Source organism: Schistocerca gregaria, chromosome 1 (assembly GCF_023897955.1).
Source record: "Schistocerca gregaria isolate iqSchGreg1 chromosome 1, iqSchGreg1.2, whole genome shotgun sequence".
NCBI classification, from domain to species: Eukaryota; Metazoa; Arthropoda; class Insecta; order Orthoptera; family Acrididae; genus Schistocerca; species Schistocerca gregaria.
In genome coordinates this window covers 458,271,377-458,291,891 of record NC_064920.1, presented here as the reverse complement: position 1 = coordinate 458,291,891, position 20,515 = coordinate 458,271,377, and the positions used below count along the sequence as shown (strand labels likewise).

General features: G+C 41.3%; 1 protein-coding gene across 1 annotated transcript in view; it reads left to right on the top strand.

The window, feature by feature from the left end:
• Positions 1 to 20,515, top strand: part of LOC126353813 (uncharacterized) — a 328,822-nt gene that overhangs the window by 136,601 nt on the left and 171,706 nt on the right. Inside the window, exon 3 of the mRNA XM_050002966.1 lies at positions 17,866 to 17,943. Within this exon, the coding sequence (XP_049858923.1) occupies positions 17,866 to 17,943 (78 nt within the window). The remainder of the gene's footprint in view (positions 1 to 17,865; positions 17,944 to 20,515) is intronic.

Sequence of the window (20,515 nt, the reverse complement as noted above, 5' to 3'; positions counted from 1 at the left end):
CTATAATGCCATGCTGTCATCTGAGATACAGATTGTTGAAATCACATCAGACATTTGAAAGTTATTAATTCAGAGGTCCTTTGTGAACATTTTTAATCCTTGTGAAATATTCATTTCTGAGGTTTTAAAAAATATTGAAAATATTGATACCTGCCTCAGACGGGGTTGTGTGTGATGTCCTTAGGTTCGTTAGGTTTAAGCAGTTCTAAGTTCTAGGGGACTGATGACCTCATAAGTTAAGCCCCATAGTGCTCAGAGCCATTTCAACCATTTAAAAACATTGTTGTGCAATTGGATGTACTGCGTGTTTCTGAGAATGGAGGTGTATTCAGATTCATTGACGTTCAAAGATCTGTCACTGAACCATCTTAAAGACTGCCTGACAGTCCGCCACTTCTTGGAGACTTGACTGTCCTCTTAAGTAACCGTCCGTCGTCATAATTCCCCACACAGGGATTTTCGCTCATTCAGGCACGCTGCTCATCTTTATACCTCCGTCACCCAGCCAGAGTGTCCGTAGCATGCCATCAGCCCTGGGTTCGCACAGCTAATCGTCAACTGGACCAGCAAATTCATGTCCATTGGTACCAACTCCAGGTTGCCAAGTCGTTTACCTACATATGCATAACGTTGTTAGCCTGAGAACACTAAGCTAACACATTTAAGATATAGTTTGTCGAAATTGCATCAAGCATTTAAAAGTTGTTAATTCCGAGTTCCATTGTGAACTTTTTTAGTCACTGTGAAATATTAACTTTTAAAGTCTTAAAAAATTGGAAGGTCATGGTTACAGGTCCAGCTTATGAGATCTTAATAGGTAATGCATTCATTCAGCTCGATGCACTGCTCTCTTTAGGTTTCTACATCTTTTTCCAGCATGATGGAGATATATCTCCTTTCTTAGCAAAGTTGTACAGCTTTCCATTATATTCCCATAGAGACTGTCCTGAAGCAAAAGACTTACCCGAGTTTGTCCTCACACAATACCAAAGAAAACCACTGGATTGGTGGTGGTTTTGCTAGTCATACTAAATGCAAATGCAATACATTTTCCTAGTATCATCGCCTTATCTAGTCATTATCCCTATACCATTCATCCGAAACCACTAATGTAGGTGGTTAATCGATTTTCAAATACAAAAATTTATACTTGTACATAGAAATTATGCAAATAATAGCTAGTGATCGACTTCCTCCAGCCGTTAACGAATGTTCGACTAAAACCTGACAGCCCTTTACATCATATACTTCCCATAACTGAATCTGGAGTGTAATTTGCTTACCACAAATAGACAGTCATCCAGCAGAAGGACATCCATTTTCGTGAAAAGAATTTTGACAATACGACTGCCTGTATGGATGTCTTGGTATTTTGTGTAATCAATATAAATTTCTACATTAAAAAACTTAAAAATATGGGATTATAAATGGTAGTTTTATAACCAATTACAAGTTCAGATTGTCTGGAATGTATGTCCTTCTAGACTCAACAAGTATGTATTTAATTCTTTGGAAGGTTTTATTTTAGAGCCCATGTCAGCGGCAGCAACCATCTCCATTTTTAAAATGAAATAGCAGACTTCTGGTTGGATGCTCGTCCGGCCAAATCTTTTAAATTTGGTTGTATGTACAGACTAATTACACTGTTTTGTGTTTGTGTATGTGTGCTGTAAAGTGAATTCCCCACCAGGGCTTTTTGTCTTGTGGAATAATTCCACATTACATTTCAACCAAATATTTTACGATTCGAAAGACATATTACGTGCAGCAAGCATGTATTGGGAGATAAAACAATAGTATTCATAATCCAGAAAAAGAGATCTTACAAATTATATCATACTGGAAAAGAAGCACTCCTTACAAATTATATCATACAGGCAAAGAAGCACTCAAGTTGAGGTGACACAGCGCATGTCATCTAGTAGTTTTCTTCGTACAGAAGTAGCAGTTTAGCAAACGAAAGGATATCTGTGGTTGTACGACATAACAGACTCTTATAGACGAGAATATAATGGAAAATGAGTTTCCCCTCTTGCAAAGATCAATAAAAATATTTACAACGTGCTCCACTATAATCTGTACAAATCACCTCCAATTGTATCAGTTAATGAATAATTTAGGGAACAGTTACTGTCAGTTGTTTAACAGAGCTCTGCATTTTGTCTACTGGGATAATAAATCCCTAAACATTGTTAATGTGTTATTCGGAAAACTGGAAATGGAGCGCATCTAAGTCAAAAAACGAAAAACTTACATATATGGAGACAATACAGTTGGGAAGAAAGAAGCTATTGCAGATGCGCTGTCAAGGTTTTTCTATTGCTTTAAACGCAGATTGTGGAGAAAATTGCCTACAACTGAGAAATATAAGAGCATCTACTGATAACAGCAACAGAAAATAGACATAAAAAAGTAGACATAAAACTTACAAACACCCTCCAAACAAACCTTGAAGCCCCAATAGTACTGAATGGCCCTGGTGTCATTATCAGCTGAGACCGTGACTAGATGTGGATACGGAGGCGCACATGGTCAGGATACCGCTCTCCGGGCCATTGTCAGTTATCGTGAAAGGTGCCGCTCCTTCTCAATCATGTAGCGCCTCAGATTGTCTCACAGTGCCTGAGGGTACCCTGCTTGCCAGCAGCACTCGGCAGATCCAGACGGTGACCCATCCAAAGGCTAACTTCAGTCCTCTGACGAGAACCGTTGTTAACCACTGGAGCAAGGCCGTTGGTAGAAGATACACATAGGTTGGAGTATTAGTCTAAAGTGTCTGAATCGAGACCGTTTACCGTATTATGGAACACAGAAAAATCTGTTTCTAAAGCTCTATTCACATCTGGGTCGTCTTATACTGAAGCGCCAAGGAAACTGATATAGGCATACGTATTCAAATACAGACAAATGTAAACAGGCAGGATTCAGCGTTGCGGTCGGCAACGCCTATGTAAGACAACATGTGTCTGGAGCAGTTGGTAGCTCGGTTACTGCTACTACAATGGCAGGTTATCAATATTTAAGTCAGTTTGAACGTGGTGTTATAGTCGGCCCACAAGTGATAGAACTCAGCATCTCCGAGGTAGCGATGAAGTGGGGATTATAGCGTACGACAATTTCACGAGTGTACCGTGAATATCAGGAATCCGGTAAAACAACAAATTTCCGACATCGCTGTGGCCGGAAAAAGTTCCTAAAAAAACGGACCAGCGACAGAAGAGCAATCCTTCCGCAAAGTGCTGCACGCTTCGATGCTGGGCCATAAACAAGTGTCTGAGTGCAAACCGTGCAATGAAACATCACCGATAAGGGCTGTCGGAGCCGAAGGTCCACTCGTGTACCGTTAATGACGGCACGACACAAAGCTTGACGCCTCGCCTGGGTCCGTCAACAAGACGCTGGAGCAGGACGAGGTGGCCGAGCGGTTCTAGGCGCTTCAGTCTCGAACCACACGACTACTAATGTCTCTGGTTCGAATCCTGCCTCGGTCATGGATGTGTGTGATATCCTTAGGTTAATTTGTTTTAAGTAATTCTAAGTTCTAGGGGACTGATGGCCTCAGGTGTTACGTTCCATAGTGCGCAGAGCCATTTGAACCATTCTGAGCCACTGGCCTTGGACCGCTGATGACTGGAAACATGTTGCGTGGTCGTACGAGTGTCGCTCCAAATTTTATCGAGCAGATGGATGTGTAGGGGTTTGGAGACGACCTCGTGAATCCATGGGTCCTGCATGTCAGCAGGGGACTGCTCAAACTGGTGGAGGTTGTGTAATGATGTGTGGCATGTGAACTCGGAGTGATGTGGGGCCCCTGATACGTCGAGATATAACTATGACAGGTGACTCGTACGTAAGCATTCTGTTTGAACACCTGCACCCATTCATGTCCATTGTGCATTCCGACGGACTTGGGCAATTCTATCAGAACAATGCGACTTCCCAAACGTCCAGAATTGCTACAGAGTGGCTCCAGGAACGATCTCCTGAGTATAAACACTTCCGGTGGCCACCAAACTCCCCAGACATGAACATTATTGAGCATATTCGGGATGGCTCGCAACCTGCTGTTCAGAAGAAATCTCCACCCCATCGTACTCTTATGGATTTATGGACAGCCCTGCAGATTCATGGTGTCAGTTGCCTCCAGAACTACTTCAGACATTAGACGAGGCCATGCCACATAGTGTTATGACACTTCTGTGTGCTCACGTGGCCCTCCACAATATTCGACGGTGGTACCAGTTTCTTTGGCTTTTCAGTGTGTAAAGATGGTTACATTGTCTCTAAACGTCGCAGAGTAGATGTTGTACACCTAGCAACGAAATAACCGTATGAAGAGCCTAAACTGGTGAAGTAACAGTATTTAACAGTAATTCTTTGCAAAAAATTGTTGAAGTTCTACATGGATTTTCAGTATGGAAAGTGGAGGTAAACATGACAACCTGCTGTCATACGACATCCTCTGTATGCGAGTAAGGTAAAACGCCAATCATTTAGGCCTGTTTCCATGAGATACTTGATACTGTACAGGAGCGCATGTGTAATCTCTCAGTAGTGCGAATAACGTGGCATAATTGAAATTAAGCATGTGCACGCTGGTGACACACTGGCTGCTTCCATCATGCAGTTATACTTTCTGCAGGACCAGTCTGACACTGGCAGGCATAGGCATTATTTAGGGAACTCGAATCTCATCACAGGATTCGCACTGTTGTGAGATTTCACGCACAGTCCTGCAGAATTTGCAGTATCGTGTCGGAGCCAACGTGGACATAGCCACTAGTGACGTTCATGCTAAAAAGGATGCGTGCCTTTGCACCTGGAAGTACGGAATGGGGACGTTGGGTAAACAGCATACTTCACAGATGAAGTCTGTACATCAGTTAAAATATCAAGTGACTGGCATTTCACCATACTCGTACACAGACAGGATCTTATATGGCAGCATGATGCCATAGCTCGCCTCCACCTCCCACGGACTATAACCGTATCGAACTTTAACAACGTTTTGCAAACAAAATACTTTTAAATGCTGCTGTTTCATCAGTTTAGGCTCTGCAAACGATTGTTATGTTGCGAGATGTACAATATCTATTCTGCCACAATTAGATGCAATGTTACTATTCTCTCCAATCCGATCCAGATGTGAAGTGAGCTTTATAAACAAATTTTTTCGTGCATCCCTTAATGCATCAAATGGTCATGTTTCCGGTATTTTCGACCACTACTACGACGTATGTCTACTTATTATTGCTATTAACAGTAGGTGCTAGTATCTTATATTCCCCAGATGTAACCAGATTTCTCGATACTCTTTGATTAAAGCAATATGTAGATCTTGCTTGCGTATTTGCGATAGCTTCTTTTCTTTGCCAATTGCAATTTATATTCTCCTATTACGGCAGTTCTCTTCTCACACCAATTTTTCATTGCTTGATTTCGATATCCTCCATTTCCAGTTTTCCATTTCGCATGCATAACACATTAATCATGCTTAGGAGTTTATTATACCAGTAGATAAATTGCAGGACACATCTCACGACAGCTGTGCCGCAAATTATTCGTTAAATGACATGACATGGAGTCTATTTGTACAGATTACAGTTAAGCACATTGTAAATAGTGTTTATTGGATTTCGTTGCTCAGTCTCAAACACACTATTCGTTCTTTTTCATATGTAAGATACTGTTCTGTCGTAAACTCATAGATAGCCTTTCGTTCGCTAAACTGCTACATCTGTACGGAGAAAAATACCTACCTCGAGTGCGTTTATTACTAATTTAATATGATTTGTAAGATACTCTTCGTCTGGATTCCGAATACTGCTGTATACTCTCCCAGTTCATGCGACCTGCTAATGTGTATTTGGATGCTATGTAATGTGGAATTATTCCATAAACCAAAAAGCTGCCCTCGTTGGGCATCGGCCTTACAGCACACATACACAAATACAAAATAATGTGTTTAGATTGCAAGTGAAACGATGTTCAGAAGACTTGACCGGAACAATATCTAACTGGAAGTCTTAACATGTTAGTTAACACCTAGAGATTGTTACTATCGATTCGGTTAGTTGTCATCAGCAAAAAAGCGTTATCCACTGTGCTTATATATATGTATATATATATACATATATATATATATATATATATATATATATATATATATATATATATATATATATAAATAATGAGAAACTGGCATGGGATCCAAAGCAACACACCACACACCACAGAGAATAAAATACATACGACAAGAGAGTTTACTTGTGGAGATCTATATACCTCCCAGGAAATCTGGTCTGATAATTGGTTCTGAAACTATTTTCTTGATTCAGCAAGGGATACTGATTACTCAAACTACAAGAACATCTATTCAGTTGATATTATGGTCAACATTATTTTCATAGAGCATGAAAACCTATGATGTTCGGCTGAGCGTCTGTCTGTTCATCACAAGCTAAATATATTTCGGAATTGATATAGGTTGTAATTGCTCTGCAGAACCCTCAGTTTTTAACAGAACGTTTGATAATGGATGGAAAAAATTGATGACTCTCTATTTATCGCGCGATTTATTTGTGTCTACATGGAAATCGACTAACTCCCTATGTTACTGGTTTAAGGTAGTTCCTAACTTGGTAAGGTGATGGTATTGGGAAATATGTTTATTATTTACTGCTAATATTGGACAAATGCACCACCTGACCAACGGGTTTCTTAGAAAGTGTTAATAATAAAAAGCAAGACACATCCCATACACAGTGGGAATTGCAAAGAATAGCTTTATATTTCTGCCAATAAAGGAGAGACCTGACCATTTTTCTGAAAAAAAGGTACTTAAAGAAATGAATGCATCGAGCAGACTTACTGCATTACCTATTAAGAGCTTACCAGCTGGGCATATGACGTTGATGTTGATTTTCAATGTGTTACCTCAGTGCTCTATCACTGCAATAGATAACATATGTGGAAATGGCGCTACAATTACACCACACTTCAGTGATGTCAATATTATGTCACAAAATGCACAGGATTAGCCCTCATATTTGATCCATTCTATAATTATTTATTACTTCCAACGCCTTTTAGGAGGGGTAGGCTATTTGTGGCACTGGGTTTCAATGTTACTCATCTCTCATCATTTCCAACAAGAATACAACACTACACTACACTCACACCATTACAGTTATCTACAGTTACACCAATTCATCTCTCATACCTTGTAACTACCATAAATAGTGCCTGCAGGTGCGGAGAATGTGAAAAACCTTTCCACTTAGGTGGCTGAACATGGCCTTTTGAGCTTCCCAGCCAGTTATGTCATACAATTTCACGCTTCTTTCTATCACTTGCAAAGCACGGTTCGGATTTTCGTGATGTGTTACTTGCAAAATACTGGATTTGTTCATCAGTCTGGGTTGTATGTTTGGTTTAACAGATGTGAGGTGTAAATATAATAAGAAAATATGTTGGACTCTATTTTACTGTGGAGATAGCACACCAGTCCAGAGTCTTCATATACATATGTCCTCAAACTATCACACTGAAACACTAGCTAATTATGCCCAAATGTCACAGAGTCTTCATGTATTATGTTAATTATGATGACAACATTGTGCTATGAATTACAACTGTGCAGCTTATGTTGGGTAGTAGAAGTACAGTCGGCATGCGACCACTCTGTGCGTGGGACTCAGATGCCTCAGAATTTGATCTGAATTAGCAACTCCTGTCAGGTTTGATGTTTATACAGTCATAAATTTAAATAATATCTAGTGTCTACTGACTACTAATCATGTGTATGATACCACAGGAAATGCATGTTAGTCAGGCAGCTTGTTGCGTAACATTCAACGGGGCACAGCACTTCGCAAAATGCGCACTGTATAGAGCTGACCAGGTGTGTGACTTACCGGTGCTGTGCAGTCTCTCAATGTTAATTTACAGGAGTGTCTTAAGGTATGGTGCGGGATGCAAGCTTCCCACTATTACCGAACCACATGAATATATTAATTTACCACGCGGCCGCTTTACAACGTTCATCTCCAGCACAGCGTTCCAATAGTAATTTGGTGGATTGTGCTACAAGTAACTAAGCTCATACACGTGCAGTCCACAATCAATCAGCACATGGGAAAAAGGGTGAATGATCAAACGACGTGTTTCTTACCTGTTTGGAATGCCATGTATAGTAGATAGCTCAGCCGTCACTTTCGCCATTTGAGGTGATTGTGATGTCAACAATGTGTGTGCTATGAATCGTGGGGGTCACATGACAGAGAGAATCACGTTCCATATAGATGGAACATTTTTTACCGTAGGTAAAAGAATGTAAAAGATGGGTGGTGGTCACACTTCATAGTGCTTTCAGAAATCGCATCGACTCTTTGATAGGTAATAAAAGTTTGTCTTTTCTTTTACAGCGCTTTATAGTTGAGGCAGTGTTCCGAATCGTGTTAAAGCCAGATATGCATTTACTCAAAAGCAGATATGTTATCGTAATTTCAGACAGCTAATACTAAAGATTTTTGTGGGCTTGCATTTTGCTGTTCCGCCACATTTTATGACTGGCTACACTTCACAAGGGTGACATATGAACATGCTAACGTCAGTTTTGGTGCACCTCTAGTGCAATAGCACAATATCTTCTTCGCATGTGTATGGTAGGTACTGTAGTCATAAATCGAAGCTTAACACACAGAATATATCAGCCATATGCTGCGAGATGTGATAGCATCTCTCATATAACAGTACCTTGATTTCTTCATTAAACAATTAAAACTATAGCTAGGTAATAAATAGCTTGCATTTGATACTACAGGTCTTTTTACTTAAAACCTTCAAAACTACATGGCCTGACGGTATTGTGGTGAAATGAACTAAGTTCCCCATAGCTGTTTCAATATAACTCTTGCCTAGTGGCGTAGGTACTCGTTTATACATGCAATAGTCAGAGTGCTGGGTCTTACAAGCGAGGACATGCAAAAGCACACAGTCAGTATTTTTAGTAATCACTGACTTGGTAAAAATGCGTGAGTACAGGGACGGAAAAAAATGTGAACTATGTAATAGATAAATCACTAGAACAAAATAATACCCCACAATACACAATCGCTAACGTATGTTTACAGCACCAAGATATTAAGCGTAAGTGCCTTTCATAACTATCTTGATATTTTTTGAGTGCTTACAGAGATTGTGCAATATTTTGCTGCTAGATACAAAAGACGTCAATCAGGGTACTATTGACTACTATTTTTAGATTGAGCGATGCACACCTCACCTAAAGAATTAATATTGTTTTTGTCTAATTCATAAATACCACATAATGCGAAAGAATCTTACGTTAATATTTACCACCATTTTACGGAATGTAGTCTGATGTCACACACAGCAGTGTCAAATTACTTCTTTTTATTATTTATTTATTTTTTTACTCTACCTCTCGCAACATTGCATATTGATGACATCAGTTCATCGATCATTAATTCAGAGCACTCAAATACTTTGAATATAAATGCACATTTACAAGAAATTAACGTATTTACACAGCTGCCAATTCGTTTTCGGCTGGTACACCTAAATTTTGGTGTATCCGGCCAATGGTGCCAATTTCCACTTCTTCCTTCTAAATAATTTCCAGTTTTTTACTAAATTTTACCAATTTCCGATCTGGTGTCTTACTAAATGCCCAGCGTCACAACCATTTTTACCAATTTCCAGATTTGCTGTCTAACCAGCTAGCACTTAATAAACAGCAAGTGTGTGTGCTGTTATTTGGTTGATAGGGTTTTAAATTAAAAATATGATTTTATATATTCATATATATTGCTCAGGCAATATTAAGTCGCGGAACACCTCCATCTCCTGGTCCAGCATTTCTGCCACCATTGAATTAGGGCTACGGTCGATGCTGCTGCAGCTACTGTAAGGTCAAACAACGTCTGGTCCGATAGGCCGGGAAAACATCCAGCAGACAGTGGCGGCGGCTGCTGCTGAGGCAGTAATATGTCGCAGAACATCTGCATTTCCTCTTCTGCAACGAAAAGAACAAAGCCCTTAGTATAACGATATACAGACGTAATAATAATAATTAGAGACAGATGAACAAGAAAATTCTCATCGTCTTCTTCCCAGCTCAATGCTTGTGAAAACACCGTTTCATACTGGTCAAAGTATAGAAGGCAAATAACGACGCTAACACAATCGAGTTATAAAAACTGAAATTGCTCGTGGGAGGGTGGGGAAGTACTTGCATTCGAGTGGTTGAATTGTCATTGCTCTGGAACCTCCATACAGTCGGATGAGAGCATGACGACGTCGACAAACGTACGAACGGCATAGGCTAAGGGGATGGGGTGTGAGGGGGGGGGGGGGGGAGGAGGAGGAGGAGGAGGAGGAGATGGAGGGAACGGAATACCTGGAAGTGGGGGAGGCAAATCTGGGAATGCTGATACCAATATCATCGATTCCAGGAATACTGATGCTGACGTCAGAGATTTTGGCCAGAACTATATTTCACATCTTACTTAGACCATCCACATTTTTGTGCTTTTCTTTCGTAAGTAATTGACCTTTCTTTATCGTAGAACATCGGTTTGCTTTTCAACACTTTGTTTTAATAATATATATTTTCAACATGATCTCGTTCATTCTGGCTAACGAGGCTGTCAAGTTAAGATTCAATCTTTTTCCTTAACTGAACGACTCTAAAGACCTTAGTGCAGGTACGTAACGAAAAGGAAACTCACAAACAGGGAACGACGGTAATTAAACACAAGGTACTGGTTCATTTCTTATACTGGCAGTAATTTATATCGTCGTGATAACTGTGGGTGAACACGACGTGTTATAATTTCTGCTCGCTTTAGTGTAATTAATACTTTTTCTGAGCGCTGAATAACCCTGTAAGACTATACCACGAAATAACTGAGTAGAAAAATGCAAATATGGTAGAAGCATGATTAATATGTTTTAAAGACTAGCAATTGCATGAAGAGCAAAAGTACTTAACTGTTTAGAACAGCTCAAGTTTTCATCAATACATGAACCTACATCCGAAATGTTGGAACATTTTAACCTCTGCTTCTGTTCATGTGCTACATAAATTTTTGTGTGGCCATTTCTTCAACAGAACAATATAGTATGTTTTCTCAGAATCGAAGCAGAGTCCATTTTCAGAGGTCCATATAATAATTCTTTGAACAATTTTACGAACAGCTCTTTTTGTTGCTTTCTTTCTGAAGCGATTTATCATAACGCGAGTAAAGCCTGCGAAAAGTATCGATTCTGTTTGATGTATGTTAAGTCCATAATCATTTGCATGCATAAATAACAGAGTGGAACCGAAATTGAACACTGTTGGACTTCATGATTTCTCCCTATACATTACGCTTGAGTTGAGTGTGAAATACTTGCAGTGAGATGCCTTACGTAGAAAAATCTACAACAATCTTTCTACAAATTGTGAAATGATTTAGTCGTTGATCATATGTGTAATTGCAAAACAAACACTAATTTTTATAACGAAATGCATTACACGTACCATCACACAACAGTGCTGGAATTTTCGTTAAGAAGAAGTGTGTCATGGATTTAAACAAGGAATATTCCATTAAATTTTTCGTACTCTGCGTATCGTGCAAATGAAAGTACGTCCGACACGAAAGTGTTCGCAAGCTCTTATTAGTGTGGGTATACGTATAATTTCATGATGAAACACTCTGAGTATATCTTAATATTCTTAGTCGCGTTGAAAAAATTAATGAATCTGTGTAAAAAGCATATATCAGAGAAGAGCGTACGCACTGTAGTCACATATTCTCGAAATAGGGACTGAACTTATGTTTAACATTTACTGACACGGAACATAGAAAAACGAAAAGACGACGTTACTGCACGATTCTCGGAAGCCGCATGCAAATGCTGCCTAAAGTACAATTTCGTGGGCGTTTTTAGCAGACTCAATTACGCAGGCGGTCCGAGGGCAGAGTGCGTTTCTGGCCCTGCAAGAAATTTGCGACGACCAGTAATGTAGCTCACGGAGCGTAATATTTGGTTCTTCACTGGAAATACACAGGCAAATTATCTGTAACTTACTCAAGCGTTATATGTGCGACTTTTCTCTTAATTACCGAAGGTCGTTATACGTTGCTGATACTAATATTTATTTAATTTTCTTAACCTTATTTCTAATTTGGTCATAAAAACAATATTGAAGCTCATGAAAACAGTACAGCTTCTTCAAGCTTTGAAGCAACAAACACATTTGTGCAGCTGTAGTATATGACCAACATTAAAAACAACAATAATGCAGTGTGATTTCTGTTTCGGAAGCATGCTTGATAAATAGTTTTTCTGTTAAACTCTGTGCGAGTCGTTAGAATGGCCCTTAGCACTATGCAACTTAACTTCTGAGGTCATCAGTCGCCTAGACCTTAGAACCAATTAAACCTAACTAACCTAAGGACATCACACACATCCATGCCCAAAGCAGGATTCGAACCTGCGACCGGAGCGGTCGCTCGGTTCCAGACTGTAGCGCCTAGAACCGCACGGCCACTCCGGCCGGCTCTGTGTGGATAGTTTCATCTTTCATTCCCGAAAACTAAATATCGTCATCTGCTAATCCATTGTGCTGAATAGGCCACTCAATGACATTAAATGTAACACAAAATGTTACGTGTCGATTTCAGATACTGGAAAGTTAGCTCTGTATAATCTAAATTAACTTAAAATGGGAGCTATTACAGAGCCTTTGATGACGTTTCTCTGCCATTCATCAATTCTTCGCTAGCCGCCGTACTATGTGTGACGAAGGGCACATGTTGTTCCAGGACAACCCTCGTACTTTCTTGCTGCCTTTTCGGATGATACCGGGGAAAATCCGAAGTCGTATCTCTCGTCGTCCATACAGGAGATGTGTGCTGGAGGAAAAGTGTATCCGACGCATATTGGAACTTATAGGTGTACAAGGATGCGTCTTGTCACCTAGATTTTTAAATTTCCATTCACAGAGCACCTTTAAAGAAGTACTTCGTGATGTAGCAAAATGCATAAAGATTAAGCGGGCTTTAATCAACAACAGTCGCTATGCTCATGATAGAGTTTCGATTGGTTCCGACTGCTGAGAATTTAGTTGATCTTCAACAACTTGTCAACACAGAAGGAGATCATAACAATATAATGGGTCTGAACAACAACATCGCTCGACTGTCGCACGGTAGTCCAATTCCTTAAGAAATACAAATGTACGATTCAGTGGGTGCTTAATACAAAGAGTAGGCAAATTTAAGTACCTTGGAACGTGACACTCAGAAGACTGCATATCAGACACGGAAGTAAAATATACTATACAGAACGCCTTCAGTGCTTTTATAAAATTGTCTGGTTAACAAAGACTTGGACTTAAAGCTTCGAGTACGACTTGTAATATGCTACATCTGGTCTGTAACTCTACACACTTGTGTAAGATACACAAATACACCAACAGCCAAGAGGATTGAGGTCTTTGAAATGTGGATTTACCGCAGATTGCTTTAGATACCGTGAACAGTAAGAACAAGTAACACCGAATTATTGCGACGAATGAACGAACTGCGAGAAATATTGGTGTAATTTAAAGGAGGAAAATCTGATTACCTACAACACACATTACGGAACAGCAAATGCAGCCTGTCAAGGGAATAAGTGCAGATATTTCTACTGATGACTGAGGACAGTATACTGAACAATATTAAATGGTATTTACTTGATTTGCAAACTTAATAATTGTAGCTCATACGAGAAGTATGTTTTTCAGTTGCTTAATAGGCTACCCCAAAGTCCACATTACACAAGCAAGCCATTAATAATTATTTTCCGCAGGGCTGCAGGCCAGATGTGGGCTGTGGATACCACAAATAGATTGTCTATACTGTCACTTCACGATGTAGTTACGCCCGTGAAAAAAAGTCTGGTAATAAATTACATGATGTGTTTGTGGCAAGACTGTTACAAGTAGAGGAAAAAGAATTATCGCGATGATGTGGGTACATATTCAGGTACAGATCATCAAAATATCTGTATCTATACCCTTAACACCTTGTATAAAATTCTACAGTGGATAATACAAGGGAAGAACGAGGGTAAAAGAATGAAAAGGGTGAGGAAGAATACCTTGGTTAGCTAACACAAAGCAGCAGACAGTGTTACCGAGTGCAGATCAACCACCGTATACTGGAGTTGAAAGAATGAAGATGTATCATGTGTTCACCAAAATCATTAATGGATAGGCGGAAAACGAAGAGTTGGAACGTAAGCGACAGGGGGTCAGAGTAAGGATCTCCATGATGCACAACATATTTCTTGCAATGTCTTCTGCTGGAGTTTATTGAGCATTTCTAACGGTTATCACGAAGAAGGAACAAAGGAGTCTACCGTTTTGGCTGGCAGACCAAAGAGGTAGACTAAGTCGCCTCATTGGAAAATGTTTTCTTCTTTCGCGCTCGGTGACGATTTTCCTCTTTGTGTGGCTCTGTCCGAGTGTAGGTGAGTCTAATAGACGTCTGTACTAGTATACCTTGGTGTACTGTTTGTGTTGTATGATGATTAGAGAAAACAGAGCAACACGTTGCCGACACATGGCCCAATCCTCTGGAATAGCAGCAGCGTGTCCGGCAAACTTAACGTCCCCATCCATGATCACCACAACAATGTCACATGGCCTCACTCCACGGAGCACTGTGGGAAGGTTTGGAATGTAATCCACGACATTGGCAAAAAATCTGGTTATAAGGAAGTTGAGCCGCCATCTCTCCTACCCTTGTCGGCGGCCGGCCGTTGTGGCCGAGCGGCTCTAGGCGCTTCAGTCTAAAACCACGCGACCGGTACGGTAGCAGGTTCATATCCTGCCTCGGGCGAGTAGTTCTAAGTTCTAGAGGACTGATGACCTCAGATGTTAAGTCCCATAGTGCTCAGAGCCATTTGAACCATTTGAACAATTGTCGGCTAATTGGAAACAGCCGTTGGAAATTACTGTAATTCTTAATGATTAAAGTTTAAAATTCTTTTGGTAGTCTTTTCCAGTACCAAATTCCTTTGATTTATCTAAGAATGTTGGTATTCATCCTTGTCTAGCGCTGTAAGCGAGACTTTTGTAAATTCTGCTTTGGCCGTCTCTGTTCTGCTGGGGAAACCGAACTTTACTTGAGTGAGAAGATAATATATATCCAAATAATTCATTCATTTTGTAGGTGTTTCATAATGGATTCTGTTATTTTTGACAAAGGTGTCAGCAAAGGAAAAGACACGCAGTTTCTTATATCTTGTGTATCGCTCTTCTTCAATAGAGGGCTCATTCTTGCCTCTTTCTGATACTCCGGAAAGTTACTCGATCTCAAACAATTATTTATTAGTCTCTGTTGAATATCATGGACAGGGGACATCAGCTGTTCAAGTAATTATCAATGAAATTCGCCAACAGCCATGTAATTGAGATGTTATTTTACTTTATTTTGACTGCCAGTTTCGACATTCCACTATGTCATCTTCAGGTCCCATATGCAGTTCTCGAAAATAATTGATACTGTCCTACAGTGCCATATACTCCTGGATGTCGTGGAGTTCAAAATCGCATCCCTAATGCTTCATTCGAACACTTGATTGCAATCTTCGAATGAAGCACTTGGCATATGGTTTTGAATTCACGATATGCAGGAGTATACAGCACTGTAGGACAATATCGTTTATTTTCGAGAGATACATATGGGGCTTAAAGATGGCGTAGTCGAATGCCGAAACTGGTAGTCAAAATAAAAGAAAATAATATCTCAATTACACTGCTGTTGGCGAATTTCACTGATAATTATTTATTATGTATGTTAACGACCATGCATTCGTTTAGTACATAGAGTGTCCTGCTGCCTCGTTCTTTATTATTTCTTATACTGTTTCCCTGACTTAACCTCTGCGGTTGGTAACAGCATCTTTATGCTTCTCTCTTGATTTTCTAGTAGGTATACATTTGATCATAGAAATTTTTACTGTAGTGTCTCATTAATATAGGTCAAATAAGCATGAGCCAAATTGTTAGTTTCTGTGTATTCTTCATCGAATACGCCTGTCCTGTCGGTAATTTACTGTGACTATTTGTACTGCCCTGTTTCTTATTTTTCAACATTCCAGATTTTTCTTTTATTCTAAACATTAAGCATTGTTCTGTCACATGCTGCCTTTCCTGCGGGAACTTCAACAGCCCGTAAATCTGTTTGTAGATCACTATGTGATTTTCTTGTGAAAATGAGATATTTCATGACAGGGGTGGACTTTTTTATTCCTGCTGCTTCTATACATGCTGTTTTATTGGGCATTGCTACTGATGTGGATGCGCAGGTACTTCATTTTCAATATTATACAGAACTTAGAGAATAAAGTATCTACATTGTTTTCAGTTACACACTAAATTACAGCTTAAGTTTAACAATACCCTTAAAAGTCGTTAAATGTTGGTTTTCATTCAGGTCTTTTGTAAGCCTACAATCTGATAGAGTTTACTTTTATTAACCAACAGAAATGATCAGAGACTATGATCATGGAGTGAACAATGCTGTGATTTCTGTCTACATTTGTGATCGATTCTTACAGGGAATGTCAAAATGGTTCCACATTTTCAGATTTCCTGAAGACGTTTGACACCATTCCTCACAAGCGATTTCTAGTCTGCGTTGGTACGGAGTAACCTCTCAGTTGGCGACTGGATTCGTTGTTTCCTGTCAGAAAGGTCGCAGTAGTCGACGGAAAGTCGTCTAGTGAAACAGTAGCAATATCTGACGTTCCCCAAGGAAGTATTATCGGTTCTCTGTTATTCTTGATCTACATAAACGAATTAGGAGATAATCTAAGCAGTCCTGTTAGATTTTCTGAAGATGATTCCACTATTAACAGTGTTCATAAGTCCATAAGTCATCGGATAATAGAAACAAGTTTCTCAATTATTTAGACAAGAAATCTGTATGGTGCGTAAATTTGCAGTTGACTTTAAATAATGAAAAATTGTCATTTCACCTGCATGAGTACTAGTGTGAAACTCCTAAATTTCAGTGATACGTTAAAATACTGAAACCTAAAGCCTGCAAGTCAACTAAACAGTTACGGATAATAGTTACGAATAACTTGAAATGGAACGATCACGTAGATAGTGTTGAAGGAAAAACAAATCAAAGACTGCGAATTATTGGCAGAATATATTTAAAAAAGTATCAGGTCTACTAAACACTGCTTACACTGCTCTTGTCCCCCCTCTTCCTGAGTACTGCTGTGCGGTGTGGAATCCGCACTAGGTAAGACTGACGGAGTACAAAGAAGGGTAGCTCATGGTTGTGTTTTGGCGAAATAGAGGAGAGAGTGCCACGGATATGATACGCGAAATGGGATGGCAGTCATTGAAGTTAAAGCGGTTTTCATTGCAGCAGAGTCTTCTCATGAATTTTAATCCATAAGCTTTCTCCTCTGAGTGTGAAAATGTTTCGTTGGCGCCCACATACATAGGAAGAAATTATCAAAACAATGAAATTACTGATATCAGAGTTCACAAAGGATGACTTAAGTTTCCTTTTTCCCGAGCGCTGTTCGATAGCAGAACGGTAGATAAACAGCATAAAAGTGGTTCGATCCACCCTCTGACAGGCATTTAATCGTAAATTGCAGAGAAATCATACAGATCAAGATGTATATGTAGATTACACATGCTCAGGTCTTTATTACCCTTTTTGATATACCATATCTCAAGAATGTTGATGAGAAATTGATCATTCTTCATTAACATTATGTTCTAGAAGACGGGGAAAATGCTAACACACAGTGTGTGCTGCTCTCGTGTTGCAGATATATACGGCACGCGCCGCTGCTGCGTCACCTGGCGGACGACTTGTTCAGTAGGACGCTGCCCAGCCTGCGTACACTGTGAGTACACGGCGCGGTGCCGGTGGCTTAGCTCTTTGTATGCGTGTGTGTGTATGTGTGTGTGTGTGTGTGTGTGCATGCGTGTGTAAGTGTGTGTGTATGTGTGCGCGTGCGCCTATGTTAAGTGATAGACTAATCTACACTCCTGGAAATGGAAAAAAGAACACATTGACACCGGTGTGTCAGACCCACCATACTTGCTCCGGACACTGCGAGCGGGCTGTACAAGCAATGATCACACGCACGGTACAGCGGACACACCAGGAACCGCGGTGTTGACCGTCGAATGGCGCTAGCTGCGCAGCATTTGTGCACCGCCGCCGTCAGTGTCAGCCAGTTTGCCGTGCCATACGGAAGTCCATCGCAGTCTTTAACACTGGTAGCATCCCGCGACAGCGTGGACGTGAACCGTATGTGCAGTTAACGGACTTTGAGCGAGGGCGTATAGTGGGCATGCGGGAGGCCGGGTGGACGTACCGTCGAATTGCTCAACACGTGGGGCGTGAGGTCTCCACAGTACATTGATGTTGTCGCCAGTGGCTGGCGGAAGGTGCACGTGCCCATCGACCTGAGACCGGACCGCAGCGACGCACAGATGCACGCCAAGACCGTAGGATCCTACGCAGTGCCGTAGGGGACCGCACCGACACTTCCCAGCAAATTAGGGACACTGTTGCTCCTGGGGTATCGGCGAGGACCATTCGCAACCGTCTCCATGAAGCTGGGCTACGGTCCCGCACACAGTTAGGCCGTCTTCCGCTCACTCCCCAACATCGTGCAGCCCGCCTCCAGTGGTGTCGCGACAGGCGGGAATGGAGGGACGAATGGAGACGTGTCGTCTTCAGCGATGAGAGTCGCTTCTGCCTTGGTGCTCATGATGGTCGTATGCGTGTTTGGCGCCGTGCACGTGAGCGCCACAATCAGGGCTGCATACGACCGAGGCACACAGGGCCAACACCCGGCATCATGGTGTGGGGAGCGATCTCCTTCACTGACCGTACACCTCTGGTGATCGTCGAGGGGACACTGAATAGTGCACGGTACATCCAAACCGTCATCGAACCCATCGTTCAACCATTCCTAGAGTGGCAAGGGAACTTGCTGTTCCAACAGGACAATGCACGTCCGCATGTATCCCGTGCCACCCAACGTGCTCTAGAAGGTGTAAGTCAACTACCCTGGCCAGCAAGATCTCCGGATCTGTCCCCCATTGAGCATGTTTGGGACTGGATGAAGCGTCGTCTCACGCGGTCTGCAGGTCCAGCACGAACGCTGGTCCAACTGAGGCGCCAGGTGGAAATGGCATGGCAAGCCGTTCCACAGGACTACATCCAGCATCTCTACGATCGTCTCCATGGGAGAATAGCTGCCTGCATTGCTGCGAAAGGTGGATATACACTGTACTAGTGCCGACATTGTGCATGCTCTGTTGCCTGTGTCTATGTGCCTGTGGTTCTGTCAGTGTGATCATGTGATGTATCTGACCCCAGGAATGTGTCAATAAAGTTTCCCCTTCCTGGGACAATGAATTCACGGTGTTCTTATTTCAATTTCCAGGAGTGTATCTTCACAACTAGCATACTTCCTTTAATTTTTTTTCGCTGATGTCATGTCCCGCACTGACGCAGGTTCAGCATTGATAATAACGGATTTGGCAAGGTTAGTATTAAGGGGTGGCCGATTGCCCTTTTTTGCTGCCAACCCGTACCCCCTGGGACGGAATTTACCCCAGCTTTCCGCGTCTAGTGGAATTCATGGAATAGTGCGAACGTGTTCAGATGTCGGTGCGTCGTGTAACTGAAGCGGAACGTGGAGACCAGCCCGGTATTCACGTAGCGGGATGTGGAAAACCTCCTAAAAACCACATCCAGGCTGGTCGGCACAGCCCTCGTCGTTAATCCGCCGGGCGGATTCGAAACGGGGCCGGCGCGCCTACCCGAGTCCAGGAAGCAGCGCGTTAGCGCTCTCGGCTACCTTGCCTGGTCCTTTACACCTGGCATACTAACTGCACAAAATTACTTTCAAGGCCCCCAAGTTGATCTAAGATTAAGAATTACACAGGGAGACAGAAAATCAATTTTGACCACTTTTTATTTTGTTCGGCTGTTGGGTTGTTTTTGGGGAAGGAGACCAGACAGCGAGGTCACCGGTCTCATCGGATTATGGAAGGACGGGGAAGGAAGTCGGCTGTGCCCTTTGAAAAGAATCATCCAGCCATTTGCCTGGTGCGTTTTAGGGAAATCACGGAAGACCTAAATCAGGATGGCCGGACGCGGGATTGAACCATCGTCCTCCTGAATGCGAGTCCATTTTATTTTGTAATAGCTTACTCAATCTGACGTCTGGTTTTGCGGCACTGGTCGCAATTTCTCTGTATCACGTTCAGGTCTGTAACTGAGCAAGAAGAAAATTATAGTCGTTCAAATGGCAGAAATTAATTTTTCAGTATCAACAGAAATTTAAAGAAAGACAAAAATGAACAGTTCTGTTTATTATATAGGTATTACGTGCCCATTTGATTATATTTCCTTTCTCTCTTTTCTTTAAAGCATTCAGTTGAGATTTCTGTCTA